The 16155-nt window shown below is 46.3% G+C and overlaps 1 protein-coding gene across 2 annotated transcripts in view; it reads left to right on the forward strand.

The window, feature by feature from the left end:
- Positions 1–2820: 2820 nt before the first annotated feature.
- The window catches only part of FGFRL1 (fibroblast growth factor receptor like 1), a 167061-nt gene continuing 153726 nt past the window's right edge, over positions 2821–16155 (forward strand). The window contains exons 1-2 of one of the 2 annotated variants that reach the window (XM_021535703.2): positions 2821–3286; positions 4426–4535. In XM_021535703.2, coding sequence (XP_021391378.1) covers positions 4475–4535 — 61 coding nt within the window. In that variant the 5' untranslated portion in view covers positions 2821–3286; positions 4426–4474. Of the gene's footprint in view, positions 3287–3984; positions 4048–4425; positions 4536–16155 lie in introns of those variants that run through there. The other variant, XM_021535704.2, reaches the window with a different exon arrangement.

Genomic DNA, 16155 nt, shown 5'->3' on the forward strand with positions numbered 1-16155 from the left:
AGCTGGAAGGGAGAAAATGCGGGAAAATTGAGTTTTGTGACAGCGGAGGTGAGCAGCTCCTGTGAGAAAAGAGGTAAAAAAGCTGGGAAAAGTCCAGCTGGTGGTTTTGGAGACATAAGGAAAGTTACTCTGGGGATGGATGTTCACTAGACCATCACAGCTATGCAAAATTTGAAAAGCCATGGTCCGGAAAGAGGACTTTGGGGACAACTGGGATACAAATGGACTGTTAGGCTGCTTCTCAGGCCATGTGGAGACACGTATTTCGTTGCTTAGCATTCGTTTTTGTTTGTCAGCTCCAGAAAGCTGTTTTCCCACAGCCTTGTCTCAGGACTGTGGGGTGCAGGAGCAAACTGGGGCTGTTGACTTTCAGACTACTCAATCATGCTGCAAATTACAGCCAGCCCAAAAGAAAAACACAGCTCTGCATGTTTCCTTTTTTAGGTAGAAGTGTTGGGAAAACAAGAGATTTTGTTTCTGATAAACTAGGAGCTGTTTCAGGAATATTAATTATTTTTCTTGTATCAATATTTTACATTTATTCCTCTTCTATGGTATTGGCATTGAGATGGATGAAGCCTACAGCATGGTTTCAGACTTTCTTTCAGGCACTCACAAGCCCCTGAAAAAAAAGTTTAAAAATAGTGCTAACATTTTGATGTCAGAAAGGTTTTTTTTTTCCAGTTACTTTAGCCTGGGGTATAGAAGCTGTGGGCTCCATTCCCTGCCCCATGTAATCCCTTTGCAACATCACTTGGAATCATATTCTTAAAAAGCTTCTGTATGCCTAAGGAAGGGGCTTAAAGGGCATCTGAAGGTGTTGAGGCACCTGAATAATTTTTAACTTCTTGTGTATCATCTCTGTAATCCCTCATCTCCCAGAACTTCACACTGGTGGAAGGTTGCAGGAGAGATTTTGCTGCTTTATAGCTCTTCTGCGAGGAGAAATTTTCAGTCTGGGAGATGCTGGAGCCTCCAAAGGCACACATGTGATTTTCAATAAGGAAGCGAGGATAGAAGGAGTGAATCCATCAGGGGATTTTTATCCTCTGTGTCCAACCTGAGCTGGGTACTCAGTGCTGAGCTTGGGCACAGCCTGGGTTGGAAGATCTTTTCTTTCAGAGCTGATTGAGGCCTGGAGAGAGCTCACCCAAGTCTAGACAGTCTGAGACAAGATAGTAATGGGATCTGGGATTTAAACCTCGGTTTTTGTGCGTGACTTGAAAAACAAGACATGGAGGAGGAGCTCAGTCAGTCCCTCTAACCTGGTGAGAAACCTGCCTGTGAGCCAATGTCCCACATCTGCACCAGAACTGAGGCTGCTTTGGACTTCAGTCTGCACAGAAACAGAGGTTGTGTAGATAGGGCTGCATCACCTGTGTGGTGATGGCTTTGGGACAAAGACCTTGACTCCTTTGGGGTGAAATGGCTGGAAAATGTTACGAAAAGGTGTTTTACACATCATCCCCTGAGATGCAGCATGAAGCTGAGCTCTCGTCCTGCTGCAGCTTAGAGTGATTTCATCAGAAGGCATGGCATGAGCATGACCATGTAGGTTTAAGTCCTGAAGGTTTCCCTCAGTCAACACTGTCTTTGAAATCAATGAGGCTGAAGTTATTGCCTGATAGGAGGAGGAGTCCATCTGGTATTTCTCAGCTGAGCTAACTTTAATGATAAAAATGATGATATAAATATGTAAAATACAAAAACAGTGTTGTTGTCCACTTTGTTTCTGGCTCAGGGGGTTTATATGTTTAGTCTTACATGTTTTTCACATTGATTTTGTGTATCAAGATTTAATGTTGTCAGGAACCACTCAGTAAAAATATTTAGTAATAACAATAAAAATAGAGGGTGTGATTTCATAATCCTAACAAAACAGATAAGAGAGATGTTCAGACTAATTCTTGGCTTGGGTTTAGGCGTTCTCCTGGTGCCTAACACATTGAACTAGTACTGAGACAACTTTGTTTTCAAGGAGGTCTTCATGCTGGAACATATCAAGTAAGAGATCTAAGAAACTATAACATCAACAGTAGTGATATTTCTTTTATGATACAAAAAGTTTAGCCATTGAGGCAGTATTTTTTCTTGTCGTTTGTTTAGTCTGTTTGGTGAATTCTGCCAGGTTGGTTTTGATCCTGTATGAAGAGTGATTTGCTGTAAGAGCGGATGCATCAACCGAATCATGTTTGAAAGTAAATAATAAATAATTGTAACAGTTAATACAAGGAACTGTCATCTCCACAGTTTATTTTCCACTTGGTTTAGTTTAGTTCAGGCCAGCTTCTTTCTGGCATCATTTTCATCCAAGCCGAGGGATCAAAACGGGGCAGCCGCCCCCCGTCCCTCCCCGGCTGCCTGCGCGGTGGGTTCCCGCGGCCGGGGCTCTCTCCCGGCCCGGGCAGAGCGGTGCTTTGGCCGGGACGGGGTCCGGGCCGCGGCGAGGCTGCGGGGCCGGAGGTCTCCACGGCCGCGGGGCTTCCGCGGGTGCGGGAGGGCAGCGCTGTGCTCGGAGGGTGGCGCCGGGCTCGGAGCGGCGGCTGCAGCGGGAGCGGAGCGCGGCGGGGGCTGCGGGACGCGCTCCCCGCTCCCGGCGCACCGAGCGCTCCGCTGCCGCCCGCAAAGGGTTAAGGGGAGCGGGGCCGGCGGAGGGCGGGGGCTGCCGGGGGCTCCCGGGGATTGGTGCGAAGTTTGGAGCGGGGCGGCCCCGCGCCGCCCTCCGCGGCGGCTCGGCCCCCACCGCCACAAAGCCCTGCAGGGAAAGTTGCTTTATCGCCGGTTTCTCTCTCCCCGGCTCTCCCCCCCCCCTCCCCTCCCCTTCCCCAGCCCCTTTCCCCTCCTCCCCTCGCTCCTTAAACGGGATTCCGGCTGGGCGAGCCGCCGGACGGCATCACCGGGCATCCCGCGGCGCGGAGCCCCGGAGGCTCTGGCAGGTCCCCGCTGTCCCTCCCCGCACACACACGCTCAGCCCGGCCCGGAAAGCAGCAAAAAAATAATTTACAAGGTTTCCCCCTTTCCCTGACCTCCTCGCCCGTGACTCTCGAGTGGAAAAAAAATCGCCGGCGGGGGCGAAAGGGGGGAGGTTGTTAAAAAGCCGGTGAAGGGGCAGAGCCGCTCCGTGGGGAGGGCACCCCCAGGCAGCCCCCGCCACCCCGGGGAGGGGGGGATGAGGTAGAGGCCGGCGGCGGAGCGCCCGCCGGGCGCCGTGGCCGCGGAGGGCATGAGGCGGCGAGCGGCGGGGATGGGCTCCGGCGCGCGGTGTTAGAGCCCGGCAGCAGCCAAGGTAAGTGTGCCCCGCGCCGCCACCCGCGCCGGGACACCCCGCGGGACACCCCGGCGGTTCACCCCTCCGGGACACCCCGCGGGACACCCCTCCGGGGCCGCGTAGCGCACAGCTGGGAGCCGCCAGCGCAGCCCCGAGGCGCGGGGCAGCACCAGGTGGCATCGCGCCGTGTTCCCCCGCCGGGTGTCCCCCCGCGCGTCCCTCCCTTCCGCGACCCCGGTTCCCGGCGGCGAATATCCCGTTACGGCGCTGCGCCCCGGGGAACCCCGCCGCCCCCCGCCGCCGCTGCCCCTGCCCGCCGCGAACGGCGGAGCGAACGGCGGAGCGGCCGTGTTTGCTTTGCTGGATGCTGTGCGCGGGTTGTTGTGTGTCCTGGGGGCACGGGGTGTTTAAACCGGGGAGTTTACAAGGGTGAGGAATCCAGACAGTGTTTAGAGAGTGAGAGTTTTAGGAGGAGAATAGGGTGTAATTAATGTAAACCTGATCTTCCTCGGGTGTGCGTTATCACAGCGAAGGACTCTTCAAGAATCTGGATAATTAAGTGCGGTTGCGCTTTGGGACGCACCTCTGGAGCCCACGGAAACAAGTGGGGCTGTTGGTGGGGAGAGCGTGCCGGGGGTGGGGGAGGAAAGAAGAGGAAAGGAGGAATCAGTGCTGTACAGAGAAGTCTCGGAGTTGAGGAAGGCGCGTACCCAGAGCGGAGCCTGACTGAGGGGCACTGGAGCAGCAACACAAAGTTTTCTGGGCTGCTGATGGGAGAGGTAACATTCCTCCTCCCTCTTCCACCAAGTTCCTCAGCAAATTGTTAACCTGAAGTCTTGTTTTATGGCCACTTGCTAGCGTTTTGTTTGCCTTCCAGACTGGTTCTGTACAGGATACTAAAGAATTATGCATTAACTGTAAACTTAGAGGAGCTTGCTGGCCTCAGTGGGTTCTTGATTTATATCAGGCTAAAGCAGAGAGGAGGGCAAAGTTTTACTCACTGAGCACCAAGGAATGAATTAAAAGTACGTTGCTCTTTCATTTGCTGTTTCTTCTTGCCAGTCTTCTCAATAGGATTTAAAACTCTGTAAAGTTGAGGTTTTTTCAGAGTTTTTTTCCCCCAGTAACTATATTGCTCTCCTTTTTCCTGCCTCCAGGTCTGAGAGGACAGTAGCCTGTGCGATACGGTGGGGTCTGGTTTTCAAAATGGAATTGCAGCTGGCGCTCCTTTTCGCAGGGATAATTGCATTTTCGGACTCGGCGAGAGGTAAGGGACCGCGCTTGGTGTGACCACCCTGTGACTCTGTTCTACCCTCTGCCCCGTGGGCTCTGCAAACACCCTCAAGTGCCCCTGGAGGGTCCCCCCAGGGGAGTTGCTGTCAGCAGGGACTTGTCCCCTGCACATTTTTTATCTGCACAGAGGTGCAGGCTCGTGCCCACGTGTGGTGCCTCCTTACCTGCGTGGTCCGGGGCCGTCCTTTGGGACGGAGCGTGGTCACTGCGGCTTTGCTGAGGTCTGTTAGGCACAGGTGAACTTCCAGGGGCTTTTCTTGTGCCTGTGTAAAAATACGCAGACAATTTTGAAGAAAAGCAACTGCATTCCTCTGTGGATCAGAAATACCTCTCCCCTCCTGTAATCCCTCCAGCCTCTGCCCTGTGTATTCCCACTTACAAACTAAACAAACACATCCATTAACTTCCCCGGTGACAGACAAATGACAGTTCCCAACAGCAAGAGCGTATTTTAGCACTGAGGCTCCAGCAGTTGATCAGATTTCAATAAACAGGTTACCCTTCCAGAGGCAAATTGAAATACATTGACCTGGGAATAATGGGGGTAGGAAAAAAAAAGAAGTTTCTTTATGGCAAGGTGCTTTTAGCAAAGCTCTGGGATCAGAGTGCAAGGAGCGGTGGCGCTTCCTGCGCTTTTGCCTGTGTTGTGCCTTCGTGGGTGCTGTCCTTAGAAAGCCTGAATGGGAATCCAGGATTTCAGCTCCCATCCCTCTGGTCACAAAGTAGGGGCTGCATTGTTCCAGAGAATAGGGGTACAATTTTAGGATGCAGATTGCTCCAGCTGCAATGCCCAACTGTCTCAGAGTTTTGTGAATTGTTGTAAGACCTTGAAGTCATCCAGTGTGAAGAACTTGCAAATTAAAAGGTTTAAACTTGCCCTTCACTTGGGCTGTAACTTGCCAAAAATAAATCTTGGGGGTGAGGGTGGGAAAGGAGAGGGGAAGAATTACTCTCAAAACTCAAGTTTGGTTTAGTGTACTGCTTTTTTTTTTTTTCTTTTTGGCATTGGCTCTCAAGAAAATATTTTATGGAGGCAAAAGCACTGTAAAATGATTTGTCTGGAAGCTGAATGAAAAAGAAAACAGTATATAGGCTGTAATTCCTTCAAGTCTGAATTCCAGGCAAGGCTTACAATGGAGACTCAGTTTAAGTTGTGGGCGATGGGCAGCAGTGTGTGAATTAAGATGACTTCATGGATGTATATTATTGCAATGGACCTGAGAAGTTGGTGGAGTTCCGGAAAAGATCTGAAGTGGGCAGGAGAAGACAAAAAGATTCTTGTCTCTGATGTGAGCGGAGTATCGGCTGCATTACTGGCTGAGCCTGTTTAAATTTGGTTTGCAACTGTCTTGCTCTTACACTTATTGCCCCTGGAAAGTGAAGCACTGTGGGCTCTTGTCATGTGAAAAAGAGACAGAAAATTAACAGTAGTAATTTCAAGACAACATTGTTTTTCTTGTGGAAAGATCTTTTAAATAAAACTTAGTTGGGATCATATTGTAATTGGATTATTTGAACACTTTTCAAAGCTGGAAAAACCCTGTAAGTGTACGGAGAGATGGTTCTGGGTATTTAAAATTATCAAGAAATAGAGGTTAAAAGCCAGGGCCAAACCCATGAAAAATGCCATTCATTCGTGTGCTGATTTAAGAGAGGGGAAGGAGAGAAGAAAAAGGAGTCATTGCTGTGAAAACACAGACACAATTCTGACATTGAAGTCCTGCTTTAGACCTCCTTAAGACGGAGAACATTTTTGATGGTGAAGGAGGTAGATGGACGATCAGACTTGTGAGCAGAGATCAGAAACTTCCCAGAACTTTGAAACTTTGTGCTGACAGATATCTCCAATTGTTAGGTGTTTACATTGGGATAATTTCAGGTTCTTGGAAAAATGTGCCAGGTTTTTCATGTGCCTGCAGAGTTTTTCTGAACACCTCATACGAGGTCTTTGGCCACTGGAGATGTGTAAACGTTACCTGCTACAGTCGCTCAGGTTTTATAGGCAGTCCTTCAGCCAAATCTCAGCCTGAGGTTGTGAGGCTCTTCTCTGGAGGAAGAAGGGCTCTTTGTTTTGGTCAAACAGCATTTAAAATCTGTGTCCTGATTGCAGATCAGACGTGTGAGGCCTGAAGTGTGCCAGCACCTCCTGATCCGAGGCATCAGAAGTTTAATTAAAGTGCTTGCTGGCTGGTGATCAAGTGAGGAAGGTGGCTGAGGAAGTTCTCTGGGAAAGTGATGGTCCTTCTATTCTACTCATTTTAGGCAAAAGTAGGTTATGCTGTAATTAGGGTGTTAATTTGAGGCTGACTGAATGCTCAGCCTGTGCTTGGGGAAGGGCTGTGTCATGGTGCATCTGCACAAGGGGGCAGAGTTAAGTTGCCCACGCGCTCCAGCTTTGATATTTCCTGACAGTTGAATGGTCAGCTGCAATCTTGCATTAAATGTTACGTTGTATTATTTTTACATCTTTATTTAGGTGACACCTTTTAAGGCAAAGGGCCCTGTAGGAATGAATGGTTGGGTTTCGCTGGCAGGTTTTTTTTTTCCACCCTCCAGCAAATAGGGGCGTTTTTGCAGGGTCGGATCTATGCCTGCTGGCTCTGTCCAACAATGTATCTCATCACTGATGTAGAAGACACTGTAAAAAGGGGAATATCTTAGCAAACCAAGATAAACTTTTAAGAAAGAAGTACTACCTCTGAAGTATCCAGGAAAAACAGAGAGCAGGTCTGATTTTAGAGGTACAGATGGTAAAATTGTGTTTGAAGGGATTAGGGGTGAGGTAACTCTAGCTGTGTTTGAACTAATGCTTTTGGGGTTGAAAGACTTTGACTAAGGGCTTCTGTACACCTGCAAATGCACTGGAATAACCCTTTCAAAAAACTTAGTCTGGAATAATTCTCAGTGGCCAATCTTATTGTAGGCTAAGGATCTCCTGAAGGGAGCCTGTACCAAAAAAGTCTTCCTCGGGAGCTATTTTGGTAGATATCCAAGCTCCTTCATTCCCTTGTGGCTGAAGACTAGAACGCCTGTGTGCTCAAAACACACTCTTGGAGAACAAAATCTGAGTGCTGTGGTTTTCTATGAGGGACAATGTCTTCCAGCTGACGGCCAAGGCTTGGGGCTTTAGCCTGGCAGCTTCAGCCTGGTTCCCAACCTCAAGAGATAATGTCTGCTCTGAACCTGGGATAACAGTGCAGGTCCAGCAGCTCATCCCTTGTGTTATTCCATTCCTGCTCTCTCCAAGCAGCCTCATACTGGGTATAAAATTCTTCAGTGTGCTGCTCTGGCCCTCCTCTGCAGGGATTAATGCCATCCTGGGTCACTAACCTTTAGTGACTGTGTCCTGCAGCAATGTAGCTCCTGCCACGCCACACCTCCGGCTGGACACAGGTAATACAATCTGATATTTTCCTGCCTATGTTATCTCAGTGACCGACAACGCAGTATTTGTTCCAAATCTGTCAAGTTGCCATCATATTCATGTTGGTGACCGTATATGGTAACATTGGGATGTGCCTGGCTTGGTCCCTTGGCTTAAGCAAGATCTTGCATGGTATGTTTAGAAGTTTTTGGTAAGAGCAGTAACCACCCTCCTGTTAGCAAGTAAACTGATATTCTGCTGGAAACTAATTAGTTTGGATGTTGATTTCATTTTCGGTGCATTGCGTAGGGAGGGGAAGAACGGGACCTTAATTGCTTTCTGTTCTGGCACTTCTCTGTGCGACCTTGGCTTGCAAACCTGCTTGGTGTCTGCTTTACAGGGAATTTGCTGATTGGGTCATGTCAGAATTCAATAGTTTCATGCAGAAATAACATTATGTGCCATTTTGATTTCTCTTAATATCGAAGAAAAGGGAATAGGATGCCAGAGGCGTTTTTTTATTTCTCGGAAGTTGAGTTCTTCGTTCTGATGAACAGAATTCCCATTCTGTAACTTTGGTGTTTATAAGAGTGAACTTTAGGGTTTCTAAGAGTCCTTCAGTAAGCACAGAAAATATAAATAATGGTAATGTGACAGAGATGGTTATTGGCTTCTGTATTATGCCTTTATTCTTGTTGAGTGGCTGTTACCAGATAGAACAATTAGGTAATTTCTCGCTTGTGAAAGAGAAGCATGTTCAGATCTAACAGCCTGATTCAGATTTTATGGAAGTCACAGCACATCTTCTGGAGAAATTTGGGGCATTTTTTGGATCTTGCTCTTGGGGAACTTGCTCATGAATAATCTATCAGCATGACTTGTACCTAGAGTCAACATGACGATCTAAGAAAATCCTGGTTATTTTTTTAAACGCTGGTTCCTCCCTTCTTCTGAGGCTGTCGGCCGCTTTAAATTGTGGCTGAGTTTAAACATAAAATTCAGTGTGCGTCATACTGGAAAATTAGGGCTGATTTTATTTGTTTTTAATTAGGAATATTACAAAACTCAGCAAATTGCTCAAATACATCTAGATTTTCCCTAAAGTTTTTATAACTCTGTTTTCCAAGTCCATATGTTTCTTTGACCTTCATTAAAAGACGCAAGCAGCAAATCCAAATGTCTCTTTTCTGGGATGAACTTGCACACAGCAAAGAATGGACTCCAAATCCTGAGTTTTAGCCACAGAAGCAACTTGCATATGCCATGAGGTGGTGCTTGAGATATTACAGGAAAGTGCTTTTTTCAGGGAAAAAATATAATTTGAAATTGAAAAAGGAACTCCCTTTTTAAGATTTGGTGCCATTGGTGCCAATTTAACTAGAGCTGAAGTTTTTCATTTGACATTAATTGGCTGATAGAGCTGATCTTTTCCAATATCCTCTCTGATAATTCCTTTATTGAATGTCTGTCTCACCATAAGTGACACTGATACATCCGGGTGCAGAACACTCATCATGGAATTGTGTGAGTGCAGTAGAGTCTGCTTGAGTATTTTTGGATTAATTACTGGAAGAGATAAAAATTTCCAATGAAGGAGGAAAATAACAATGCAGGGATCCTCTTGCACCTAGGTTGAATTAAAAGAAACCAAACAACCTTTAGTCATAGCTTTATTTATTCAGTGAGATTTGAACTGGTGCAGCTGATTTTCCTAAGATGTGAAGCTTCTATTTGTGTCTGCAGTGACTCGTAAAACCAAGCTGCCAAAAGGATCTGTGCAAATGTATCCCAGCATTACAGGAGTTGGTGGAAATGCTCTTTTCTCACATTTCTTTCATTACCCTCCTCATTTTGTCTTGTTTCAAGTAATTTGTCTTTCATCTGACCTCTTCCTGTATTTTCTGGTGCTCTGCTCAAGCTAAAATGCATTTGATACTGTTTGGAATGTTTAATTTGGATTTCTTATTCCTTATCTTTTTCTCTGTAATCAGCCTTTACTTTGAGCTTTCTCTGGTAATGACACCCCCATACCTATTTAGCTGTGTTTACCTGTTCTAATTTTTTGCAGCAAGGTGAAACATTTTTGATCATGTAAGGGACTTTTTGAGAGTGGAGCCAGTGTGAATGCAGAAGTTGCAAACACCTCTGTCTGATGCAAGTCTGTTCAGTCTGCTGCTCTGTCATAGCAACTGTGGTACTATGTAAGAAAAATATTTCCAAAAGGAAGCTTGATTAATCTGATTGTGCTCTCTGATGTCGTATGAGATAAGCAGATGCAGCCCATGCCAGTTGTGACAGGTTAGGAGCTGATTCAGAGCCTGAGAGTGTTGGTGCTGTGTCTCCTACTCACTCCCATAGGCTTTGGATCCATCCCTGAAGGATGATTTACTCATATTGTCTGTGATACCCTCCTAATGTGTGAAAGCAGAGGGGATGTGGGCTAAGCATGCCTCTTGCCTGTTTGACTGCATAGCTTGGACTCACATTTTTTATTCTAGAAAAACACATTTTGCTGCTACTGACTGCCAGCTCTGGCTGATGGGTGGAGCGTGCACTGCCAGGACTGAAAACAATTTGGAAATTCACTGTTTAAACTTTGGGTTGCCACAGAGAGGTTTATCCAGAGCTGTCCTGTGGGCAGTGTTCTGGGTCTGGATGGGCTCAAGACTTGCCTGAGTGTTATTTAAGAAGTGAGTGTGTGCTGTTTGTTGCCGAATCCATTCCCATCTCTGTTTTTTTTTTCCTCCCCCTCACTCCCCTTCCTGGGCTGTGTGGGGTTTGGTTGGCTGCTCTGATTACTCAGTGTCCCCTTTGTATCACAGCAGAAACCCAGTGTCCTGCAGTGCTGCGAGGAACCTGATGTTGTTATTTCATCCCAACCACTCCAATTTTCACCTGGAAATTCAGCCAATAACTCCAGGCTACTTCTTCCATTAAGTGTTCAAACTTACTTTGAGCTTCACTAAGGAAAGAAGAAAAATGTAAATTGGGAACAGAGGCTCCTTGGAGCAGGTTAATGTTTCTCAGGATGGCTGCACCTCTATGCTCAGCTTCTCTACAAGTGGATTCCAGATTGACGGGACACAAAATAATTTCTTCTCATATGGTAAATTTATTTCATGGTAAATTTATTTCATGAGAGATTTACACAGTCTTCGGTATCCTGTCAAGTGAGTAATGCAATAGGTGTCATACCCTAGATCCCACTTGGGTGGCACTGACTTGGGTGGGTATTTTAGGATCTCTCAGTATTTGTGCCTGTCAGATAAAAACACAGGAACAGCAGACAAATAGGGAAATGTGGACTTAATTTGTGCAATAGCATTTTTAGAAATTTGTATTCTCCTTGCTAGGTTTCCTCCACATACCCCCATAACTGATAACCTTGAGAGTTAGGTATTAACGTGGACTGGCACAACATCTCTGGTAAGTTTGGGCTTGTTAGTTCTGTCCAGGATACTGGAAGAGGGAAAAATCTGGAGAGGAACACGGCGGGAAATGTGTTAGCCAACCTCCAAAATAAAATTTAGTCCAGCTTAATTAATGTACCCCTGCTCTTGAGGCCTGCTGGTGCCTGGGAGAGGATCTTGAGCAGGCAGCGTGTGACTTTGAAGGGGATGTTGGGATGCAGCTTTTCCAAGTCTGTGCTGTAGTTCTCTCATCTCTTGTGTCCTCTCAGGTACCCCCACATACAGGTGTGAGACTTAATTGGCTTTTGACCAATATGTGACTGATTAAAAGCCTTGTAATGTAAAAGAGGAGCTTTCACTGTGCTGTGTTTTACCATTGCTTTGTATGGATTTTGATCTCCTTTTTTCTACACAGAAGTGAATGGGGCAAGACCAAATCAACCACAAAGAAGGGAAAAGGGAAAGCTGTTTGGACTCGCCAGTCTCTCAAAGCTGTACAAGCCAAAGTACTGCAGCTAGGCAGCTGCAGATGTTGGAGCACTGTGAACAGGTTTCTTTCCCTCCTCCTGCCTCCCTAACAGATTTGTGTGAGTTGGAGTTACAGAGGAAGTTATTTTTCTCAGTGGTTGTTCTCAGATCTCTTAACACAGATCTGTAACACATCTGTAACTGCTGGTTAAGCAATGGCAAGTGCCAGATGAGCTACAGGTGTATGAACTGTGTGTCAAGGATGGAAGGGTTAATGAGTAACAGGATGAACCTCTGAACACCGTGGAATATCTCCCCAGGGATAATCCAGACTCTGTGGAAGGAAGGGAGGGTGCTTGTTTGTCATTGACCAGTCAGTATTAATCTGGTGGCTCTAACTCCTGCAGGATGTGGATACCCTTCAGAGAGAGGGAGCTGTGAGCCACCTTGCTCACCTTCTGAGTGAATCTAAATCTTCCCTGTTCTGCAGACTAACACAACATTTTGGTGGCAATACCGGCATCTCTTTAACCAGACGAGTAATACTGGGAAGTGTTTAATGTATTTTTGGGCAGTTTGAAATGGAAAAACTGGGGAGGAGTTGACTGCTCCTCCAGCATGTGGAGATCAGGCTCCATGCTCTGATAAGTCATTTCATATTTTAATGTTCAGGGTTGGATTACAAAGGTGATAGTCCCTTTAGGTTCAGTGTGTTGTGGCTGAGTAGGTGTGAGTAGGTTTTAAATATATAATCCTACCAGAGAGCAGAAACTGGAGCCTCATAAGACCAGGCTGAGTTTCAGTTCTCTGCAGGGTGGCACCACGCCATGGGAGGGTTCATCATGATCTGCAATAGTTAATATAAAACTAGAATAACAGATCAGAGCTGATGAGTATCTTTCCTCCTCCCTGCTATTCCCAACCAATCAGAAATGCAGTATTGCCAGGGCTAATTTCATTAAGGGCTAATGAGAGTGAAACTTTCAACTTAGTCATTAGTCCTTAGGGCAGGACAGTGAGCAAGTGTTTACTTTGCTTTGTTTGAGTGACAAGGAATCATGAACCTGTTAGGGAGATATTTGCATATGCAGGGAAGTGACTTTGGACACTTGATTGCTAATTGCTGGATTTGCTCTCTGAAGGTGTTTGCTCTGAGCACACAGCTATTGTTTCTGGGATACAAAGAAGTAGTAGAGGCTGCTGAGAGCATTTTGCTCAGGAGCTGCAGAAACCATAAAGTGGGGATGGGTCAGTGTTTTATCTAGACTAAAGTCCTGCTTGTATTCCTAAGGCAGAATGCTTTTCCTGATTTCCTGCCTGCTCAAACAGGAGTAGGCCAGAGGATTTGGAGGATTTCAAGCAGTATTTTGTGGTGGTGATTTACACACGTTTATTTTTTGTCCTTGGAAGTTCATTGGAAACATCAGACTGGTAGTCCTTGTATGCAATTGGTAAAGTAGACTCTGGATATTTAAATTGAAGTTAAATTCAGGGCTCTCCTCCGCTTGAGTATTCCTGTTTGGAGGAGGATTGTAGATTCACAGGGTTAAGAATATGTCCCTTACCTTACCATCAATATCAAAGTAGAAAGCTACTGTTACTCAAAAGTAATCATAGCAATAAACCTGCATATTTATAATAATTATGACTATTTATTGAGAGTTTCCAGTACATTAAAAAGAGACACAAAAAGTGCTGCTCAGCATAGGCAGTCTTCCTTTTCTAGATACTGTCAGGAGAAAAAACTTGTCTTTCCGAAGGCCACAGACTAAGTGGAGTTCCAAGCTTATTTTTCTTTTATCCTAGAAAATCCAATAAATCCAGTAAATTCTTTCAGTGTGGTCTTCCAAGAGTTTTTCAACTTGGTCTGACTCACAGATTATTTGAGTGCCATTATAGACTAGGGGTCAAGCAAGTTAATTCCCAGAACAGTATGCTGCCCTGTTTTCAAACTGTGCTAATCAGGGTTTTGAGTCAAAGCATGGCAGTTTGCTTAGTGAAATTATTTTCCTGTTAGAAAATCACAAATAGGCTCTGACTATTCATGTTGGCTTGGTCACCAGAGCACTCACATCACATGCAGTGCAAAGCCCCCAGGGATGCAGTCGCTGTGGATCAGGGCACTGGTGGGGGCTCATTTCCCATTTCACAAGATTGAACTCGTGAAAACAGGCTGAAACCTTTGGAAAGAAAAGAAAGAAATTGTTGCTGTTACATTTCCACCTCCAGCAGGACGGAGGGAGGGCTGTGTGGAGCCCATCTGAGCTGTAACGTGAATGTCCTTCCCCTGAGGAGACATTTGGTGGAGTTATTTGGTTACCTCTCCCCCTCATCTTTTTTGCAATGGACTCTTGTTTACTTTTTCCTCCTCCTTTCCCGAAGCTTATTAGCACTGTTTAGGCAGAGGAAATGAATTAACATAATTCACTGTTGTTTAGAACAAGACACATTCCCTGCATGTATGTATACACACGCTGGCATTCACCCTCCCAGCGCTGTGCAGAGGAGCGTGTTTACAGAGTCTGGCTCCATTTAGGGAGAACAATACCCTGATTATAGAGGGCAGCCTTTTCTTTCCAGAAACCAGAAGGAACCCTTTGCTTCAAGCAGCTACTGCCCCTTGAAGGTGCGGGCGTTGCGAGCTGCTGGAAAAGGGGGAATAAATCTGTTGTGGACACAAACCGGCGGCATTGTTCTCTGCGGAAGTTGGTTTAGGGGTGGGGGTGAGGAATGGTGTTGGGATAAACCAAATGCCAAGTGTAACATCTACCAGCGTGCAGCGAGGTGTCGTGACTTCCAATTTAATTTTCAAATAACAGCTGTGAGACTTCGTGGGGAATTATTTGGTGCTGCTCGAGCTGGCAAGGGAGCTGGGAAGGCTGGGTGGGAAGAAAATGGTAATGGAGTCTCAGAGTGGTTTTGGATGGGCTGAGTTGGGTTGAAAGGTGCTGTTATGTGTGAAATGCCAGTCATTTCTAATTGCAGTCATGCACCTGTGCCTGGTAGATAATGCTGGAGCTGTGTCATAGGGAGCATTTGCTTCACATGATGTTGAAAAAGGTCAAGCACTTGGTTTCTGTCCTGCTAAGTTGGGTCATTAGATGCACAAATAGGACTCCCCTTCCTTTCCTGACTGCAGCCACTCAGATCCTGGCAGTAAATCCTTCTCAGGTGTGACTTTATGGCAGCTGAAGATGACTGAACTTGACCCCATCACTGGCCTGTCCTTGTCCTCCTTTGCTCCAAGCCTGGTAATTCCCTTGTGCCAGGGGGAAAGCTCCTCTGACCTTGCTTTGGATGTTTTGGGGAGGAAACTTGGGCAGGAAGCCAACCTGGAAAAAGATGTGATGGTTTAAATTCTTAGAGGAGCATGGGCTGAGCTTGTGGAATATCGCAGTGTCCTTGCAGGCAGCAAGTCCTTTCTTCTGTTCCCACTTATGGCAGGAAGGCTCAGTACTTTGAAGGACTGGATATTTATGGGAACATTTATAAAATGACTCTTTAGGAATCTCAAATGCATCAAGGTCCACAGGGCAAAATATAACATAGCCTGGGGGCAGTGGATGTGAAGACTGAAAAGTCACATTTGGCTCTTGGTTTAGCTCAGGGGTAGAGTATTGCTGGACATTCTGCACTGGGAGATTTCATCTTTCACACTGCATCATGACAATTTTCTGTTTGTCTCAATGATCCCTTGAAATTGGGAGTACTTTATAGGGAAATGGGTGATACCTTCCTTCCTGTGTCTCTGCTTTTGTCTTCTGAGGCAGAAGGGTCATTTTGGAAAATGGAAAATGACAAGTTAATTCTGCCAGGGTTTGCTGGCCTGCCTATGGCATTGCCTACTGCAAGGAAGGAGCTGCTCCATGAGAAGCCCAGTGGGCAGCAAAGGTGGCTGCAACCAGTGCTGCTGGTGACCAGGTGTTTCCTCTGGTCCAGGCACAGTGTGTATCCACTCTGGAGCCAAGGTGAGTGTGGGATGTCACCCAGAGGTTTCTCAGGCTTGGCTTTGTCTCTACAAAACTTCTGACTACTGACAGTAGTCACTGTCAGCTTTAGCAGGCTGCAAAAATAAGGCAGAGAAAGCAATTTGGTCAAAATACTCCCTGTGGGTGGAAATATTTTTCCAGGGAGAATATGAGAGCCAGCAGGCTAAATGCTAATGCTGCAGGGCTGCATCAACAACACTTTTAGGGGATTTCTGGAAGGGGCTGTTTATGTTGATAGTGCAGGAGTTCTGTCCAGGGGTGATTGACACGTGTCTAGCCTTCTGAAAAATGACCTAGCACCCTGGAGAAGCTGTGGCTTTTGCCTCTTGATCCAGTTTTTTGGAAAGGGGGAAAGATCCTGGT

This window comes from Lonchura striata, chromosome 4 (genome assembly GCF_046129695.1).
Source record: "Lonchura striata isolate bLonStr1 chromosome 4, bLonStr1.mat, whole genome shotgun sequence".
NCBI lineage: Eukaryota > Metazoa > Chordata > Aves > Passeriformes > Estrildidae > Lonchura > Lonchura striata.